Raw genomic sequence first — 17379 nt, 5'->3', positions numbered from 1 at the left:
AGCCTGAGAATTTGTGTTTTCAACAAGGTTCACGATAATGCTGATGCTGCTGGTCCCAGAACCACACCCAGAGAATCACTGTCTGAAACTATTCATTTCAAATTCTCATCTAAAGTTTAAATGCGGTGTTAACTAGATAAAGTGAAAAAGGTCATTTTAGTTACATTAAATGTTTATAAGCCAAAATATTGAGAGCCCTGCCTACAATTTCAGGCGCCATTAAACTAGGTCTGAGTTGCTAGGGGCGATTCTGGAGGCTAACTTCACGGATGGCGGGGGTGGACATGGGGTGGGCGTGGGGGACGCAACACAAACAAAAAAAAAGAAAGAAAAAGTATTTAAATCCAGTGCTCTGGTGATCCCTTTCACAAGAGACGTTTCTCCAGTTGTGCCAAAGAGAAAATTCAAACCGCGGGGGTCAAAGGTATCATAGCCTTCAAATAACTTTGGGGAGCCTCAGAACCGAGCGTGGTAATTAATGCAAACCCTTAAACCAAAAGGCCCACTTGTCAACAGGTGAAGGAGGTAAACGTGCGAGAAGGTCTTGTGGCTGAAATCGCCCTGCCCACCAGCCAGGACGAGCCTGAGAAATCCTGGGAATTAGAAACGAGGAGGAAACGAGACAGAAGGCAAGCAGTCACCCGCGCGTTCTCAAAAAGAGGAGCCTGGTGGTGGTTTATTAACCGTGTGCGGTGGAGTCTCTGGCGAGTACCCTGACGCGTCGCCCCGCCCAGCCTCGCCTCGCCTTCCTTCCCTCAGCTCTGGATGGTCCCAGCGCCCGGGGCAGCTGAACTCCGGACACCGCCGGCCGCAGGACCTCATTGGTCACCTAGGCAGAGGTGAGCGGCTCAGTCAGTCCTTTCCCAGGAAGGAGATAGGACGTAGGGATGCTCGGGCGGGTGGGTGAGGGGCTTAATACGAGACCGCGACTGGTCTTGCAGCCCCAGCCAGGGCAGGGCACCCACCACCCACCGTGGGAGAAGAGAGGGTCCCGTGGGGGTGGGCGCGAACCGAAGAGACAGGAAGATTGAAGCAAAAAGGAGAAAGTCACTTCTTTGTGACTGGTGCTGGGCCAAAAACACCCTCTGAACAAAGATGCATCAGTGGCTGGAGACCCTTATTGTGGGCACTTAGGACAGATTTGCCTAAGTGAGGAGAAACGCCTAGCACTTGGGGACAAAAATGGACTGATGCTAATAGATTTATATGATAGCCTTAAGGGGAATTAAAGGACCTTGTTGAAGAAGAAAGGGCATTTTAAAGCCTTCGCTTTTCTTATTTCTGTAACAATAGTAATTATGAAGGAACACTGTGATTAATGTGAGCTCGGGTTATCTTCGCTGCAGCTGAGGAAGTGCCTCCAGGTCTCTCTCTAGAGTGTTACTCAGCAGCTGCAAGCCAAAAAGACCAAGATATTTGCTCAATTTGGAAGCAGAGAACTTTTCCTCACTCAGGTTTGGATACAATTTTCCATTTCCTGGGAAGATTTTCAGTCTCTGCCTATGTCAGGAGAGGATTCAGGACTAGGAAAGAAGAGCTCAGGTATTGTCAATTTTGATTTCATTACATGCATTTTCAGGTTTAAGTGTGGGACTTTACTATCCACATGTTCTTTTAGACTTTTCTCTTTTAAATAACTCTCAAGTCCACTTTTCTAGCTGAACGAGAGAATTAGCTTCATCCCACCATCCCTTTCTTTGCTCACCTAATAAGGTGAAAATATTGTCTCCAGTCACACAACATATATTTAAAATTTTTGTAATAAGATGGTTACAGTGACAAAAGTGGACATGTGATTAATCCTATGTTAAATTTTAATTGGGGCTAAATTCTAATAATTCCATTATCTTTCTACCTTGCTTGTATATGAAGATACAAACAATTCAGTATTCATGTTAAGTATAGTTTATAGCTAAAGGATGATTGCCGACAGAATAAAACCTTCTATTCCAAGGAATGTTGGGATTTCTAAATTATGAAGGTCATTTGTCTTAGAAAAGCATAATAAGGATTTTATTACAATCTTCATATGTTCCGAAGTTCAGGCAAAAGTTAGGTTTGGATTTCTAGGTTTGCCCCACATATGGGTAACAGATACTGGTTTTTTCCCCAATAAACTGAGCATATTCCCTCCCTGGGGTGTTCCTCCACCCCCATGCAGACGTGAGGAGGAGGGAAGGGACCAAGGAAAGACAAAGAGGGATGTTCTAAGCAGACCAAAAGCAGACAGCATCTGTGAGGGGTCAGCATGGCCCACTGCAGCGCCAGCACAAGTCTCAAGCCCTCAAGCCAGTCAGTAACTATTACTTAGGGTCATCATTTGGCAGTGAAGTGTACAACGTGTCTCCTCTGGCAAGGACTTGAGGACATGTTAGAAAAAGATTTACTCATCCTTTTAGTGGATTATTACAGCTCTTAAAAAGGTTTTTGAAGAAGGTTTAATAAAATGAAAAAGCAAACATATGTTTGATGATAAAATGTGCTATGAAATTTCATTTGATCATGCACATATATACACAGAAACATATACACCCAAAATGTAAAAGGCTGGAAGGAATATAGCAAAATGTTATTGATTGTATCTGGGTGGTGGGAGTAATTTTGTTTCTTTGTTCTACTTATTTACAGCTTCCAAATTTTCTGTGTTGCACATGTATTAGCTTTATAATCAGTTTTTTAAAAGATTAGTCTAAAAGAACTAATACATGAACAGGAAATTAAGAATTATGTATTTCAATTGTCATGATATCTTCATTATAGTTCATTAAGAAGTGAAAAGCTGTAAAGGAATTTTCACAATATATATCCTACTTGATCTCAAAGATTCCTATGGAGCCAGCATACACTATGGCTTTGTAAAAGAGTAAGCTCTACCATAAAAGTTGTGAATGAAATCGGCCCCTTATGACCTTTCAGAAGAGTCTCCCAGATTACCGTGTGTGGTCTACTGTGTTCAAAGCATATTTGTACCTCTGAGGTGTGATGTTTTTTCAGGATGAAGGTGAAAGGCAGGGGAGTCCACCTACTGGTCTCTTTTACTGTGATCTGCTTGGTGGTGGCCCCAGGGGCCAGGGCCTGTCCTCGCCGCTGTGCCTGTTACCTGCCTACAGAGGTACACTGCACGTTTCGGTACCTGACCTCCATCCCAGACGGCATCCCTCCCAATGTGGAACGTATCAATTTAGGGTATGTGGGGACCTTGTCTTCTTTCTGAAGGAGGGATTGATTACACTGGTGACTTGTCCCCAAGATGTTTGTGACTTTGGGAGTTTATCCACAATTCATTTAACAATATTCCTCTTCTGGAATGAGTACCCGAGGACCTTAAACTTGCTAGGGGCAACAAGAAAATTTTTCCTGGTAAAGTTTTATTGAGAGAAAGTTCTCCTAGAATCTGAAGTCATTCTTGGTAGGTTGAAAGGCCTATACTTATAGGAAAAGCTTCATTCTGGCTATATTTATTTGCTAGAAAATAATATAGCTCTGGATAAGAGTCAGAGTTATGATATATCAGTGGGAGATAAAAGGACAATAGGAAACACCTCATATATAAAAGATAGGTGTGAAAAGTCAGCTGGATTTTTTTTTTTTAAGGCTCTTGGATTTTTTCCATACAAACTGACTTATTTAAAATGTGTTAAAAATGACAGAGTTCCTGCTATGGTACAGTGGGTTCAGAATCCAGCGGCAGTGGCTTGGATTCCTGTGGAGGGGCAGGTTCAATCCTCAGCTCAGTGTAGTGGGTTAAAGGATCCGGTATTGCCGCAGCTGCAGCTTGGATTCAGTCCTTGGCTGGGAACTTCCATATGCCATGGAATCGACCATTAAAAAAAAATTTTTTTAAGCATTAAAAATGAAGAATTAAATCTGCCAAATGGCAACTATATTTTAAAGCTTCATGAAAAAATGTGTCTGAATGCACATGCAGGTGGACTTAACATCATTTATTAGATACTAATGAGCACTTAACTACATGCCAAACTCAATAATGGGCACCAAGGATACAACAGTGAACAAGATGTATTATTTACTTCTACAAGCCATTGTTAAAGGAATATACAATTTAATAAGAACTATAATAGCACATACAAAGTGCCTCGGGAACAATCACTAATAGTAAGAGCTAACATTAATTGTGTTCTTACAGTGTTCTGGCATTGAACTGAGCTCTGTTCAGGTATTCATTCATCTAATCCTTATAACTCCTTTGGTGTAGGTTCCATTATTTGCATTTTATAGATGAGAAAATGGAAGAAGGGAGAGTTTACTGTTTTTACACAGGGGTTGGCCTCACTCCCAGGTACCTGAGTTCATAATCGTATCCAAAACATTTGGCTTCAGTGCCCAGCTTTCTTAACCACTGCTTCATAATGATGAATTTCACCTGGAAGAATGAGGGAGCTGTGTCACAGAGAGGGAATGGGCTTGATATTGTTCACAGGGAAAGCTATAGTCAAGGGCTTTCCAACCTGAAGGAATAGCATGTGCACAAAGGTTTGAAAATGAGAAGGGATGTTCCAGGAATATGAGTGGGGTGTTTGTAACTGAGCCTGCAAGGGATGGGTGGGCAGTTGACTTTTCATGACATCTGATGAATTCGTGGCGTCTTATGAATTTTGACAATACATCAGGTGTTTATCTCCTTAGAGCACAGGGTAAAAAGGGGAGGTAGGATTCAGGTGTGTGTGTGTGCGTGCATGTGCACACTGGGTTTTGCTTTGACATTTGAACTTTAGTTGATAGACTTAATTTATGCCTAGAATGAGGTTTTTATTTCAGGTACAACAGTTTGGTTCGGTTGACAGAATCAGATTTTTCTGGCCTGAACAAGTTGGAGTTACTAATGCTGCACAGCAATGGCATTCACACAATCCCTGCTAAGACCTTCTCAGATTTGCAGGCTTTGCAGGTGAGACTGACGTGGGGACAGGGCAGGTTAACAAGGTGAGACATTCAACATTCTGTAAAGTAGAAGTGGACATCAAGGGAAAATGTCAAAGAGCTGATTTCTTCTTTAATGCAACAGTAAGTGGAAATTAGAATAATAAGAAAATTCTGATATTTCTCATCCACAGGCTCATAGAAAGAAAAAAAAATGCCCAGGGATTACTAAACCATTATCATTTAATCTTGAAAGGTTTACATTTGGGAATTGAATGTAGTTTCTAAAAATAATTGCTATCTTTTCACAGAAGTTAGCTTTCTATATAGCAATATACCTTTAAAGTTTCATTTTATTTAATTATGTTTTGCTTGTTCAAAAAAATTTTTTAAGTTATGGGGACTTCCAAGAATGGATCAAATATTGTAAGAATTATCACTCCAGTTAGTGAGAAAGTAAAAGGTAGAAGAACTCTTAGGATCAAGAACAAAGAAATCTTAGGAGCAGCAAGACTATGATTTGAGGCTTTTGAGATGCTAACTCCGTTTATGATGTCTCTTAATTTTTAATAAATTAAAAAATAGAACTAATGTTCAGGAAATGTAAAAACCACATCTGATTTTAAATTAGAAATCTCCCAAAGCTCCTCATAAAACAGATACAGTGTCATCAAATTAAGACAGTTCTATCCTTAGAAAAGTGAAAATGTCAGTGTGCAAAGAGCCTTTTTGAATCAGTGTTAGGGATTTATAGCCATAGATTTCAGTCTAGCTGGTATGAGTCTGTTGATTTGACTTATTCAGGCTTTATTTGGAATATATGTCTTTAGAGGATTAGATAGAATACATGTCCTTCATGGAATGCACACATATTTGTTTTCTTGACCAGGTTCTCAATAGATATTGGGAAACACCAAGCATGATAATATTTGGGACAAAGCTGTCCCACATTGGCAATTTAAAATTTTTTTGCTTATTTAGGGAACTTGACATTCCAGAAAATTCACAACAGAGATGACAGATTGAGTCAAATCAGCAAACTATAAGAAATAATTGTTTTTTGCAGAATTTCTTTTCTTTTTGGGAGAAAAGAATATGTTCAGCTGGTAACCAGAGAAGGAGTTGGAGAATATCTACACACTATTTAAATATTGAAAATTTTAATTTCAATTTAAAATCAATTAAAATCACATATTAGCTAAAACGTAGAAAACACCCCAAATGTCCATTAACTCAAAAAATGAAATATATTACATGCACATAGTGGAAGACTAGTCAGCGATCAGAAGGAATGAAAGACTTAACATAGCCTACAACAAGGATGGGTCTTGAATATATTAGGCTAATTGGAAAAAGCCAGACATAAGAGACCACATATTGTATCATCCATTATTTTAAATGTTAAGAATAGGTAAATCCATAGAAACAAAGTAAATTAGTGGTTTCCTAGGGCTAGGAAGAAGGGAAAAATGATTGCTAATGGGTATTTATTTTTATTTGGGGGTGATGAAAATGTTCTAAAATTAGATAGTGGAGATAGTTGCACAACTCTGAATATACTAAAAGCCACTGAATTGTACAGTTTAAAAAGAAGGATTTATGACATGTGAACTATATCTCAGCATGGCCATTATAAATGTGAAAGATAAAATCTTATTTCTTATGAAAAATTCAGATTTGAGAAATCTTTGTTTTTTGGGGTTTTTTCGTTTGTATGTTTTTTGCTTTTAAGGGCCACATCTGCACCACATGGAGGTTCCCAGGCTAGGGGTCTAATCAGAGCTACAACTGCCGGCCTACACCACAGCCACAGCAATGCCAGATCCAAGCCGAGTCTGTGACCTATATCACAGGTCATGGCAATGCCAGATCCTTAACCTACTGAGTGACGCCAGGAATCAAACCCCCAACATCATGGTTCCTAGTTGGATTCGTTTCTGCTGAGTCACAATGGGAACTCATAGAAATCTTAAGTTTACTTGAAATCTCAAGATACTCTTGTATATGGTTGAACATTTCCATAATAAGGTTTTTAAAACATATACAGTATCCAAAAATAGAATAATGAACCCCATTGTAGCAACACCCAGCTTCACAAGTTACCCAAACAGGTCTTGTTTCACCTGTATCTCCACCCACTTCTTTTCTACTTAATGAAACAAATCCAAGATATCATAATGTTTCTGTAAGTACTTCAATACCTATGTCAAAGTTAAGGATTTTTGTTTGTTTTTTTGTCTTTTTAGGGCCACACCCATGGCATATGGAGGTTCCTAGGCTAGGGGTCAAATTGGAGCCATAGTTGCCTGCCTTTGCCACAGCCACAGCAACTTGGGACACAGCCACATCTGCAACCTACACCATAGCTCATGGCAATGCCGGATCCTTAACCCACTGAGTGAGGCCAGGGATCAAACCCATGTCCTCATGGATACTAGTCAGGTTTGTTAACCACTGAGCCATGACAGGAACTCCAAAGTTAAGGAATCTTTTAAAAATAGCTACAGTACCGGGAGTTCTCATCGTGGCTCAGTGGTTAAGGAACCTGACTAGTAACCATGAGGTTGCAGGTTTGATCCCTGGCCTCGCTCAGTGGGTTAAGGATCCAGCATTGCTGTGAGCTGTGGTGTAGGCTGCAGAAGTGGCTTAGATTCTCCCTTGCTGTAGCAGTGGCATAGGGTGGCAGTTGTAGCTCTGATTAGATCCCCTAGTCTGGGAACCTCCATACGCCACAGGTACGGCCCTAAAAAGACAAAAAATAAAATAAATAAATAAAACCACAATATTATTATTATGTCTTAAAATCATAGCAACAATGCCTCAATATCATCAACTGTTCATGAATGTTCTCATTTCCTGGATATTCTCATATTTAATTTGCAACTAATTTGTTTGAATTAGAATCCAAACAAGGTATACACATTGGATTGGGTTAATCTCAACATATGTTTTATTATCAATGTCCTTTTCTCTCTTGTAATTCCTTGGATAAATGTGTTCTTTTTATTCTTAGGTCTTAAAAATGAGCTATAACAAAGTTCGAAAACTTCAGAAGGACACTTTTTATGGTCTCAGGAGCTTGACACGATTGCATATGGACCACAACAATATTGAGTTTATAAACCCAGAGGTTTTTTATGGACTCACCTCTCTCCGACTGGTGCACTTAGAAGGAAACCAGCTCACTAAGCTTCATCCAGATACATTTGTTTCCTTGCGCTACCTCCGGATATTTAGAACATCTTTCATTAAGTACCTCTACTTGTCTGATAACTTTCTGAGCTCCATCCCTCAAGAGATGGTCTCCTATATGCCTGACCTGGAAAGCCTTTATCTTCATGGGAATCCCTGGACCTGTGATTGTCATTTGAAATGGTTGTCCAACTGGATTCGGGAGAAGCCAGGTACCTAGTCTGTTTATTTCTTCATCCTAATTCAGTAGAAGAAATCTTCCTAGAGGTGTTTTACTATTAAGTAGGGAGGCCAAGGTAATTTAGCTGGAGAGAAAATGAGGTCTAATTAATAATTTGGTGAGAGTGAACTCTTTTAATTAAATACTGAATAATCTTTCATTATTTCAGGTCAATTATCCAATCATTACTCCTGACTTTTAGCAAGATTGGGAAATAAGTATATCGAGTGTTTTTCTCTTTCCTACTTACCATGAAGGCATAAAAGCTCTTCCCTCTTTTTACTGTCCTTTCAGTCAATACATATTTTTTGAAGTTCTATTCAAGGTCCTGTGTGCAGTGATGGACCTACCAAGAGCTCTGTCTCTGCTCTAACCACATTTCTGGTGGGATAAAGATAAGCAGATAATCAGAGTATAAAGTGTGCTTTGATGGGGAAAGAGAATTTGCCAAAAGGGCAAGATCCATTCAGTCAAGTAGTTATTGTAAACTTGTTATGTGCAAAAGGCCAGAGAGAACAGGGGATCCAAAAATAAAACAGATTAAGGTTCCCGCTTACATGGAACTTACATTCTTATGAGGGAAAAGGGCAAATAGCTAATTGTGCTAATTGTGCTGTTACTAAAATCTGATTAAATAATAATTTTTTTTTTTTTTTTTGTCTTTTTGCCATTTCTTGGGCCGCTCCTGCGGCATATGGAGGTTCCCAGGCTAGGGGTGTAATCGGAGCTGAGCTGCCAGCCTACGCCAGAGCCACAGCAACGGGGGATCCAAGCCGCGTCTGCGACCTACACCACAGCTCACGGCAATGCCGGATCGTTAACCCACTGAGCAAGGGCAGGGATCGAACCCGCAACCTCATGGTTCCTAGTAGGATTCGTTAACCACTGCGCCATGATGGGCACTCCTAAATAATAATTTCAATTTAAGTTTAAAGGAGCCCATTGATTTTGGCATCAGAGGGGTGGTGGGTTTCTTTGGAAAGATTGATGGGAAATGGACTGCTATGCACCTGAGATGGGGTTGGGGAATAGGTGGGAGGCAGGGCCACAATTGACTCTGGAGAGGTTTGATTTGAGGTAGGGGAGAATTAGTGGCCACCAAGTGGAAATGTGCCACACTCAAGGCTCTTCGAGCATGAGAGAGACATGAGCATGCTCAGAGTAAGAAGAGATGGTTGAGAGGGGAAAGGCAGTGACATTGCAGAAGGAACAAATTATCAATTGACCCAGTCCCCTGAGAAGACTGAAGGGCAAGAGACTCAGCCATTGGTGGAGGGATTTTCCTTAGGAGGTAGGAGAGAAAAGGAGATGGCACAGAGGCAAGTGAGTTCCTGAGCCTGGTGGAGGAGAGTAAGAAATTTCTTTTCTGATGGCTTTTCCTCCTTCGTGAAGATGTAGGAAAAGTGACTGAGGAGGATGCCAGGAAGGGGTCAAGGTTGGAAGCTTGAGAGAGTGGAAAGGTTTGAATTGCTGTTGTGAAATATATATATGTAGTGTATATATAGAGATATACATTCATGTATGTGTACATATGTAGTCCGTCAATATTTTTAGTCAAAGCGAACTACTTTAGGCCAATAGACATACCTTTGCTCTCTAGGAGTTTGAGCCCGTATAGATAAATATGCTGAACACATAAAAAGACAATAAAGCTATAAATGAAAAACATCAAAATATTTATATTGAATATTTAGTTCTGTAGGAGCCAGAATAAAGAAAAGTTACTTCTGCCTTGAATAAAAAGGAGGTAAGTTGTTCTGGGGCACAAAAGATGCATCGGAAGGGAAGGAAGGAGTAATAGAGAGCAAGCAGGAGGATACCATGTACCCAAGTTTGTGTTTGACATTGTGCTAGATGCTTTCTATTTAATCCTCACAATAATCCTCAAATACAGATGAAGAAACTGAGGTTTAGAAAAGCTGGGTATCTTGGGCTAGTCATTTAGAGTCTTTCATACCTCAGTTTTCTTACCTGTAACATAGGAAAAAAAATAAAATGATACATGTAAAGTGCTCAGCACAATCAGATGATACATATAAAGTGCTTAGCACAATCGGTGAGCACTCAACAAATGTGAAGTGTTATGATTTTCACTGCCACACAGCTAGAAAGTAGAAAAACAGAAACTCAAAAAAGTCTAGACTGTTTCATATAACGTATTTGGGATGAGAAACTTCTTTGTACGTAAAAGCAGATGGGATAAGTCTCATGAAGAGGGCAATGAAGAGCCCACTTTGTCTGGCATGGGATCAGTACAGACTGGCAAGGTGTTTTTTTTTTTTAATTGAAGTAGAGTTGATTTTTAGTGTTGTGTTAGTTTCTGGTATACAGCAAAAATGATTCAGTTATATATAGGTTTTTATATATATATGTATAATGAATATGTGTATACACACACACATGCATATATAATGCTTTCTTTCATATCCTTTTCCATTATAGTGTATTACAAGATTGTGAATATAGTTCCTTGTGCTATATGGTAGGACATTATTATCTATTTTATATACAGTAGTTTGGATCTGCTAATTCCAAACTCCTAATTTATCCCCACCTCACCTTTACCCTTTGGTAACCATAAGTTTGCTTTCTATGTCTGAGTCACTTTCTGTTTTGTAAATAAGTTCATTTGCATCATATTTAGATTCCACATACAAGTGATATCTTATGATTTGTTTTTCTCTGTACAACTTCACTTGGTATGATAATCTCTGGGTCCATATATGTTGCTGCATTATTTCATTATTTTTTACAGCTGAGTAATATTCCATTGTGTATATGTACCACATCATCTTTATCCATTCCTGTCAATGGACATGTAGGTTGCTTCCATGTTTTGGCTATTATGAATAGTGCTGCAATGAGCATTAGGATGCATGTATCTTTTTGAATTATGCTCTTCTCTGGATATATGCCCAAGATTGAGATTTCTGCATATGGTAGCTCTATATTAAGTTTCTTAAGGAACCTCCATACTATTGTCTTTAGTGACTGCACCAATTTCCATTCACACCAACAGTGTAGGAGTGTTCCCTTTTCCTCACACTCTCTCCAACATGTATTATTTGTAGACTGGCAAGGCATTTTTGAACCCAATTCTAGGGAGCACTGAATGCCAGGTGAAAACTTTGTACTTTATACTATAGATTTAGGGAGATTTTATAGTGAAAGATTTGAACACAGGATCTTCCAATGAGATGCTTTTTAAGGATGGCCAATCTGTGAGCAACAGACAGGATGGACTTAGGAAGAAGGGGAGAAGTGGGAACCCAACTAGGTAGTGCTTATGGTGGTCCATGTCTAGGGAATGAAGGATTGAACTGTGAGATGACCACACGTGAATGCAGCTCCACAGATACCAAAAAGGCAGTAGGAACTGAGTGTGTGTATGTATGTGTGTTGGGGGAGGGCATGGTTCTTAATATTTTCAAAAGCCATGGAAAGATAAAGGAAACTGAAGAATTTGGTTGCTAGCTGGACTACAGAGAAAGGATGGTGAGCAAATGGAGAAAACTCATTTGACAAAGATAGAGTGAAGGAAGAAAAGAAATAAGAATTTGCCCACAGGGAGAAGTGATTTTGTGTTTAGTTCCTACAAAGTCTTATGCCTTCTTGCCACTTAGCTAATTACATGCTCTGTTAATAAAATCAGATGAATATATGTTGTTAGCAGCTAATATTTCATCAGGTGCCACTGACTGCAAGACATCCAATTTTTTATGTACTAAAAGAATTTTTTAAATTTTAGTTGATTTACAGTATTGTGCTAATTTCTGCTGCAGAGCAAAGTGACCCAGTGAAATATAAAATATTTTAAAAATATTATTCTTGATCATGGAGATTGGATAGAGTTCCCTGTGATATATAGTAGGACCTTGTTGTTTATCCATTCTAAAAGTAATTCTTTACATCTCTTAACCCCAAACTTCCAGTCCATCCCATTAATTCCCCTCCACATGGCAACCACAAATCTGTTCTCTATGTCTGTGAGTCTGTTTCTGTTATAAATGAGTAGTAGTCCATTAAACATATGTACCCCATTTTCTTAATCCATTCGTCTTTTGACAGACATTTAGGTTTTTCCCATGTCTTTGCTATTGTAAATAGTGCTGCAGTGAACATAAAGGTTAATATATCTTTGTGAATTACAGTTTTGTCCAGATCTCTGCCCAGGAGTGGGATTGCTGGGTCATATGGTAGTTCTATATTTAGTTACCTAAGGAACCTCTATACTGTTTTCCATAATCGTTGTACCAACTTACATTCCCAGCACCAGTGTAGGAGGCTTCCCTTTTCTCAAACCCTCTCTGGCATTTGTTATTTGTAGATTTGTTTATGATGGACATTCTGGCTGGTGTGAGGTGGTACCTCATAGTAGTTTTGACTTGCATTTCTCTAATAATTAGTGATGTTGAGCATCTTTTCATGTACTACTGGCCATCTGTATGTCTTCTTTAGAGAAATGTCTTTTTAAGTCTTCTGCCCACTTTCATATGGGGTTTTGTCGTTGTTTTGTTGGGTAATAGGACTTGTTTGTATGTTTTGGAGATTAAGCCCTTATTGGTTGCATCATTTGCAACTGTTGTCTCCCATTCTGTGGGTTGTCTCTTCATTTTGCTTATGGTTTCCTCTGCTATACAAAAGCTTTTAAGTTTGAGTAGGTCCCATCTGTTTATTTTTGTTTTAATTTCTATTGCCTAAGAAAACATTTGTATGGTTGATATCAGAACATGTTTTGCGTATGTTCTCTTCTTGGAGTTTTATGGTATCTTATGTTTAAGTATTTAAGCCATTTTGAGTTCATTTTTATGCATGGTTTGAGGGTATGTTCTAGTTTTACATGCAGCTGTCTGGTTTTCCAAGTACCACTTCCTGAAGAGACTTTTTCCCATTTTATCTTCTCTCCTCCTTTGTTGAAGGTTAGTTGACCATAGATGTCTGGGCTTATTTCTGGGCTCTCTATTCTCTTCCATTGATCTATATGTTTTTGCACAAATATCACACTATCTTAATTACTGTGGCTTTGTAGTATTGTCTGAAGTCTGGGAGAGTTGTGCTTCATGCCTTTTTTTCCCTCTCTTGGGGCTGTTTTGGCAATTCTGGTTCTCTTACGGTTCTATGTAGATTTTTGGATTATTATAGTTCTTGAACATTGTCATGGGATCCCAAATTTGATAGGGATGGCCTTAAATCTGTAGATTGCTTTGGGTAGTGTGGCCATTTTAACAATATTAATTCTTCCAATCCAGGTGCATGGGATATCTTTCCATTTCTTTGAATCCTCTTTATATTGAGTAGTTTTTTTGTGGAGTCCTTGAGGTTTTCTATTTAAAATATGTCATCTGCATATAGTGACAATTTTACCCCTTCTCTTCCAATTTGGATAACCTTTACTTCTTTCTTTTGTCTGATTGTTGTGGCTAGGATATCTAATACTATGTTGAATAAAAATGGTGAGAGTGGGCATCCTTGTCTTGTTCCAGATTTTAGCAGGAAGGCTTTCAGCCTTTAGAATCCTCTCCATGTCTTTAACTTTTGCCATTTTTACTATAATATGTCTTGGTGTAGGTCTGTTTGGGTTCAACTTGTTTGGGGCTCTCTGTGCTTCCTATATCTGGATATCTGTTTTCTTCTTTAGATTTAGAAAGTTTTCAGCCATAATCTCTTCAAATATATTTTCAACCCCTTTTTCTTCTCCTTGGTAGATTGTCATGATTTATATTATCCCATAGATCTCATGTTGCTTTCATTTTTTTTTTCATCTGGCTTTCTGTCTGCCATCTTGATTGGCTGATTTCCATTATTCTATCTTTCATGTTATTTACTGGTTCCTCTGCATTATTCATTCTATTTATTGCCTTTAGCTCAGCTTTTGTCTCAGCAAATGAATTTTAAATTTTTCTTGGCTTCTCCTTATAGTTTCTAGTTCCTTTATACAGTAATCTGCATTACTCTCAATAATTATTCTTAACTCCTTCAGCATTTTCATTACCTCCTTTTGAACTCAATGTCTTTTGGTCTGAAGAGGTCTGTTTCATTGTTGGCTCCTTCAGGGGCAAACAATTCCATTAAAATTCCCAATTTTAATTGGGATTGGTTCCTGTGCTTGTTCATTTTCCTTATATTTTTCTAACTCTGTGAGTTTAGAGGAAATAATTATCTACTGAGTCTTGGAGGGCTGATTTATATGCAGGAGTATCCCTGGGTAGCTTGTGTAGGTTTACTGTTTTTTGAGGCGTGAGGGCTACTTTTGGCTTGGATGCTTGCTGTCTCTTTCTTCAGAGTGTTTAGGCTGTTCTCTCCTTCTTGGGGTCTTGCAGTTGCATGGCCTATGTGTGCTTCAGGTGGTAGGGGCAGTGGGTATTGCCTGGTCACCAGGCCCTTGGCTGTGATGACAATCCATGGGAAGGTGGAGGCAGTAGGCTGATTGCAGGCCCTTGGCAATGGCAGTGAGCCCTTGGGAAGTGGAGGTGGTGCCCAGTCATGGTGTCCTTGGCAGCAGCAGCAGCAGGGTATGTGCATTCCCAGGGAGTTGGGGGTGATGGGCAGGACCCAATGACAGGGCCCTCCACAGCAGCATCAGTACCTGGGGTGGTGGAGGCAGCATGCAGTGACAGGCCCAGACCCACCTCTAGAGACTCAGATGGTGCAGTGGCTTGTACCCATCCTTATAACCCACACAAGAGGTCCCCTGCTACCTGAAAACCTGCATGTGCAGAGTTTCTGTGGTGGTCCTGCCCCAACCCTCACACTCCTCAACAATGGTGCTTTGCCTCTCTGGCAGGCCCAGGCCTCCTCCTATACTTCCTCAGTTGTGGAAACCACTCCTTAGACCCCTCAGGCTGTTGCCATGCAGCCAATCCTAATGCTATACCTGAGACTGACCTCCAGAGCCCAAGCTTCAACACCCAGTCTGCAGACTGGGGTCTGCCGGGGAGTGATACCAGTTGTCTGTGTGGCTCTCTCTTTGCTTTGCCCTCCTCAGACAGACTGCTGTGCTTTGCTCCAAGGCATTGAGGCTCCCCCTTCATCCCATCATCCCAGCTGACCTCCCCACCAGTTAGGTGGCTTCCCAGTGTGAGAATTCCTTTCCTTTTTCACAGCTCCCTCTCAGGAATGCTGGTCCCATCGTGATTCTTTTTTCTTTCTCCTATCTCCCCTCTTCTTTTTCTCTCCCTCCCTGCCTCCCTCCCTCCCTCCTTTCCTCTTTTTCCTTTTGTCCTACACAGTTATGTGGAGGTTTTCTTGCCAAAAGGAAGTCTGAGGTCCTTTTTTTTTTTTACTTTTTATTTTGAAATAATTTTAGATTTACAGATGGGTTACAAAGATAGTAGAGTTTCAAAACAATCCTCATGTGCCTTCCTTTAATGTTACATCTTATATAACGATAGCTAAGAAATTAGCCTTGATACAATACCATTAACTAAACTGCAGATTTTACTCAATTTCTCCAGTTTTTCCATTATTCTTTTTTTTTCTTTTCTTTTCCATTCTAGGTTTCAGTTCAGGATACTGCATCACATTTAGCTGTCAGGTCTCCTTAGTCTCTTTCAGTCTGTCATCATTTCTGGGTCTTTCTTTGCTTTTTGTGACTTTGATACTTTTGAAGAATAGGGGTCATTTGTTTTGTAGACTCTCAGACAATTTGATTTGTCTGATGTGTTCTCATGATTAGACTTAAGTTATGGATTTTGGGGAAGAATACTACAGAGGAGCCTTCTCATTGCATCATATCAGGGAGAATGATGTCAATATGACTTTTTTTTTTTCTTTTTCTATGACCGCACTTACTGTATATGGAAGTTCCCAGGCTAGGGGTTGAATTGGAGCTGCAGCCCCAAGCCACAGCCACAGTAACACAGGATCGAGCCACATCTGTGACCTATACCACAGCTATGGCAATGTCAGATCCTTAAACCACTGAATAAGGCCAGGGATTGAACTTGCATCCACATGGACACTGTGCCAGGTTCTAAACCTTCTGAGCCACAACAGGACCTCCACTTCTTTTTTTTAACTCAGTGAATTTTTATATTTATAGTTGTACAACCATCATCACAACCCAATTTTATAACATTTCTATCCCAAACCCCCAGCCCATCCCTCCCACACCCCTGCAACCACAACCTGTCTCTTATGGTAATCATGTTTTTCAAAGTCTATTCTGCTTCTGTTTCTGTTCTATAAATAAAGGTTGATTCCAATCTGTAGCAGCAGGCCTATGCCACAGCAATGCCAGATCCAAGCCACATCTACAACCTATATCACAGCTCACCAGGGATTGAACCTGCATCTTCATGGTTACTAGTCAGATTTGTGTCTGCTGAGCCACGATGGGAACTTCTATTCTTTTTTTAGATTCCACATATAAGTTATAGCATATGACATTTGTGTCTCATTGACTAACTTCACTTAGCATGATACTTTCCATATCCATCCTTGTTGCTGCAAATGGCATTATTTCATTCCTTTTTATGGCTGAGTAATATTCCATTGTGTATTTGTACCACATCTTCTTTATCCATTCCTCTGTCAATGGACGTTTAGGTTGCTTCCATGTCTTGGCTGTTGTACATATTGCTGCAATAATATTGGGGTACATGTGTATTTTTCAGTCATGATTTTCTCTAGATAGATGCCCAGGAGTGAGATTGTTGCATCAAATGGTAATTCTATTTTTAGCTTTTTAAGGAATCTCCATAATTTTTTCCATAGTGGTTGCACGAATTTACATTCCCACCAACAATATAAGATGGTTCCGTTTTCTCCATACCCTCTCTAGCATTTATTGTTTGATGACTTTTTGATGATGGCCATTCTGGTTGGGGTAAGGTGGTATGTACCTCATAGTAGTTTTGATTTTCATTTGTCTAATAATTACTGATGTTGAACATCATTTCATGTGTTTTTTTGGCCATCCGTATGTCTTCTTTGGAGAATTATCTGTTTAGATTTGCCCATTTTTTGATGGTTTTTTTTTTTTTTATATTGAGCTGCAGGAGGTGTTTATACATTTTGGAGAGTAATCTCTTGTCAGTCACTTCATTTGCAAATAGTCTCCCATTTTGTGGGCTGTCATTTTGTTT

At 39.6% G+C, this 17379-nt stretch overlaps 1 protein-coding gene across 5 annotated transcripts in view; it reads left to right on the top strand.

Moving 5' to 3' along the window:
* The window catches only part of IGSF10 (immunoglobulin superfamily member 10), a 54074-nt gene continuing 37056 nt past the window's right edge, over positions 362-17379 (top strand). The window contains exons 1-5 of one of the 5 annotated variants that reach the window (XM_021069603.1): positions 719-839; positions 1347-1542; positions 2995-3186; positions 4780-4909; positions 7895-8285. In XM_021069603.1, the coding sequence (XP_020925262.1) occupies positions 2996-3186; positions 4780-4909; positions 7895-8285 (712 nt within the window). In that variant the 5' untranslated portion in view covers positions 719-839; positions 1347-1542; position 2995. Of the gene's footprint in view, positions 840-1293; positions 1543-2994; positions 3187-4779; positions 4910-7894; positions 8286-17379 lie in introns of all 5 variants that reach the window. The other 4 variants (XM_021069605.1, XM_021069604.1, XM_021069602.1 and 1 more) reach the window with 4 other exon arrangements.

Source organism: Sus scrofa, chromosome 13 (assembly GCF_000003025.6).
Source record: "Sus scrofa isolate TJ Tabasco breed Duroc chromosome 13, Sscrofa11.1, whole genome shotgun sequence".
NCBI lineage: Eukaryota > Metazoa > Chordata > Mammalia > Artiodactyla > Suidae > Sus > Sus scrofa.
The sequence above is the reverse complement of the archived record's forward strand: the minus strand, read 5'-3'. Positions and strand labels throughout refer to the sequence as shown.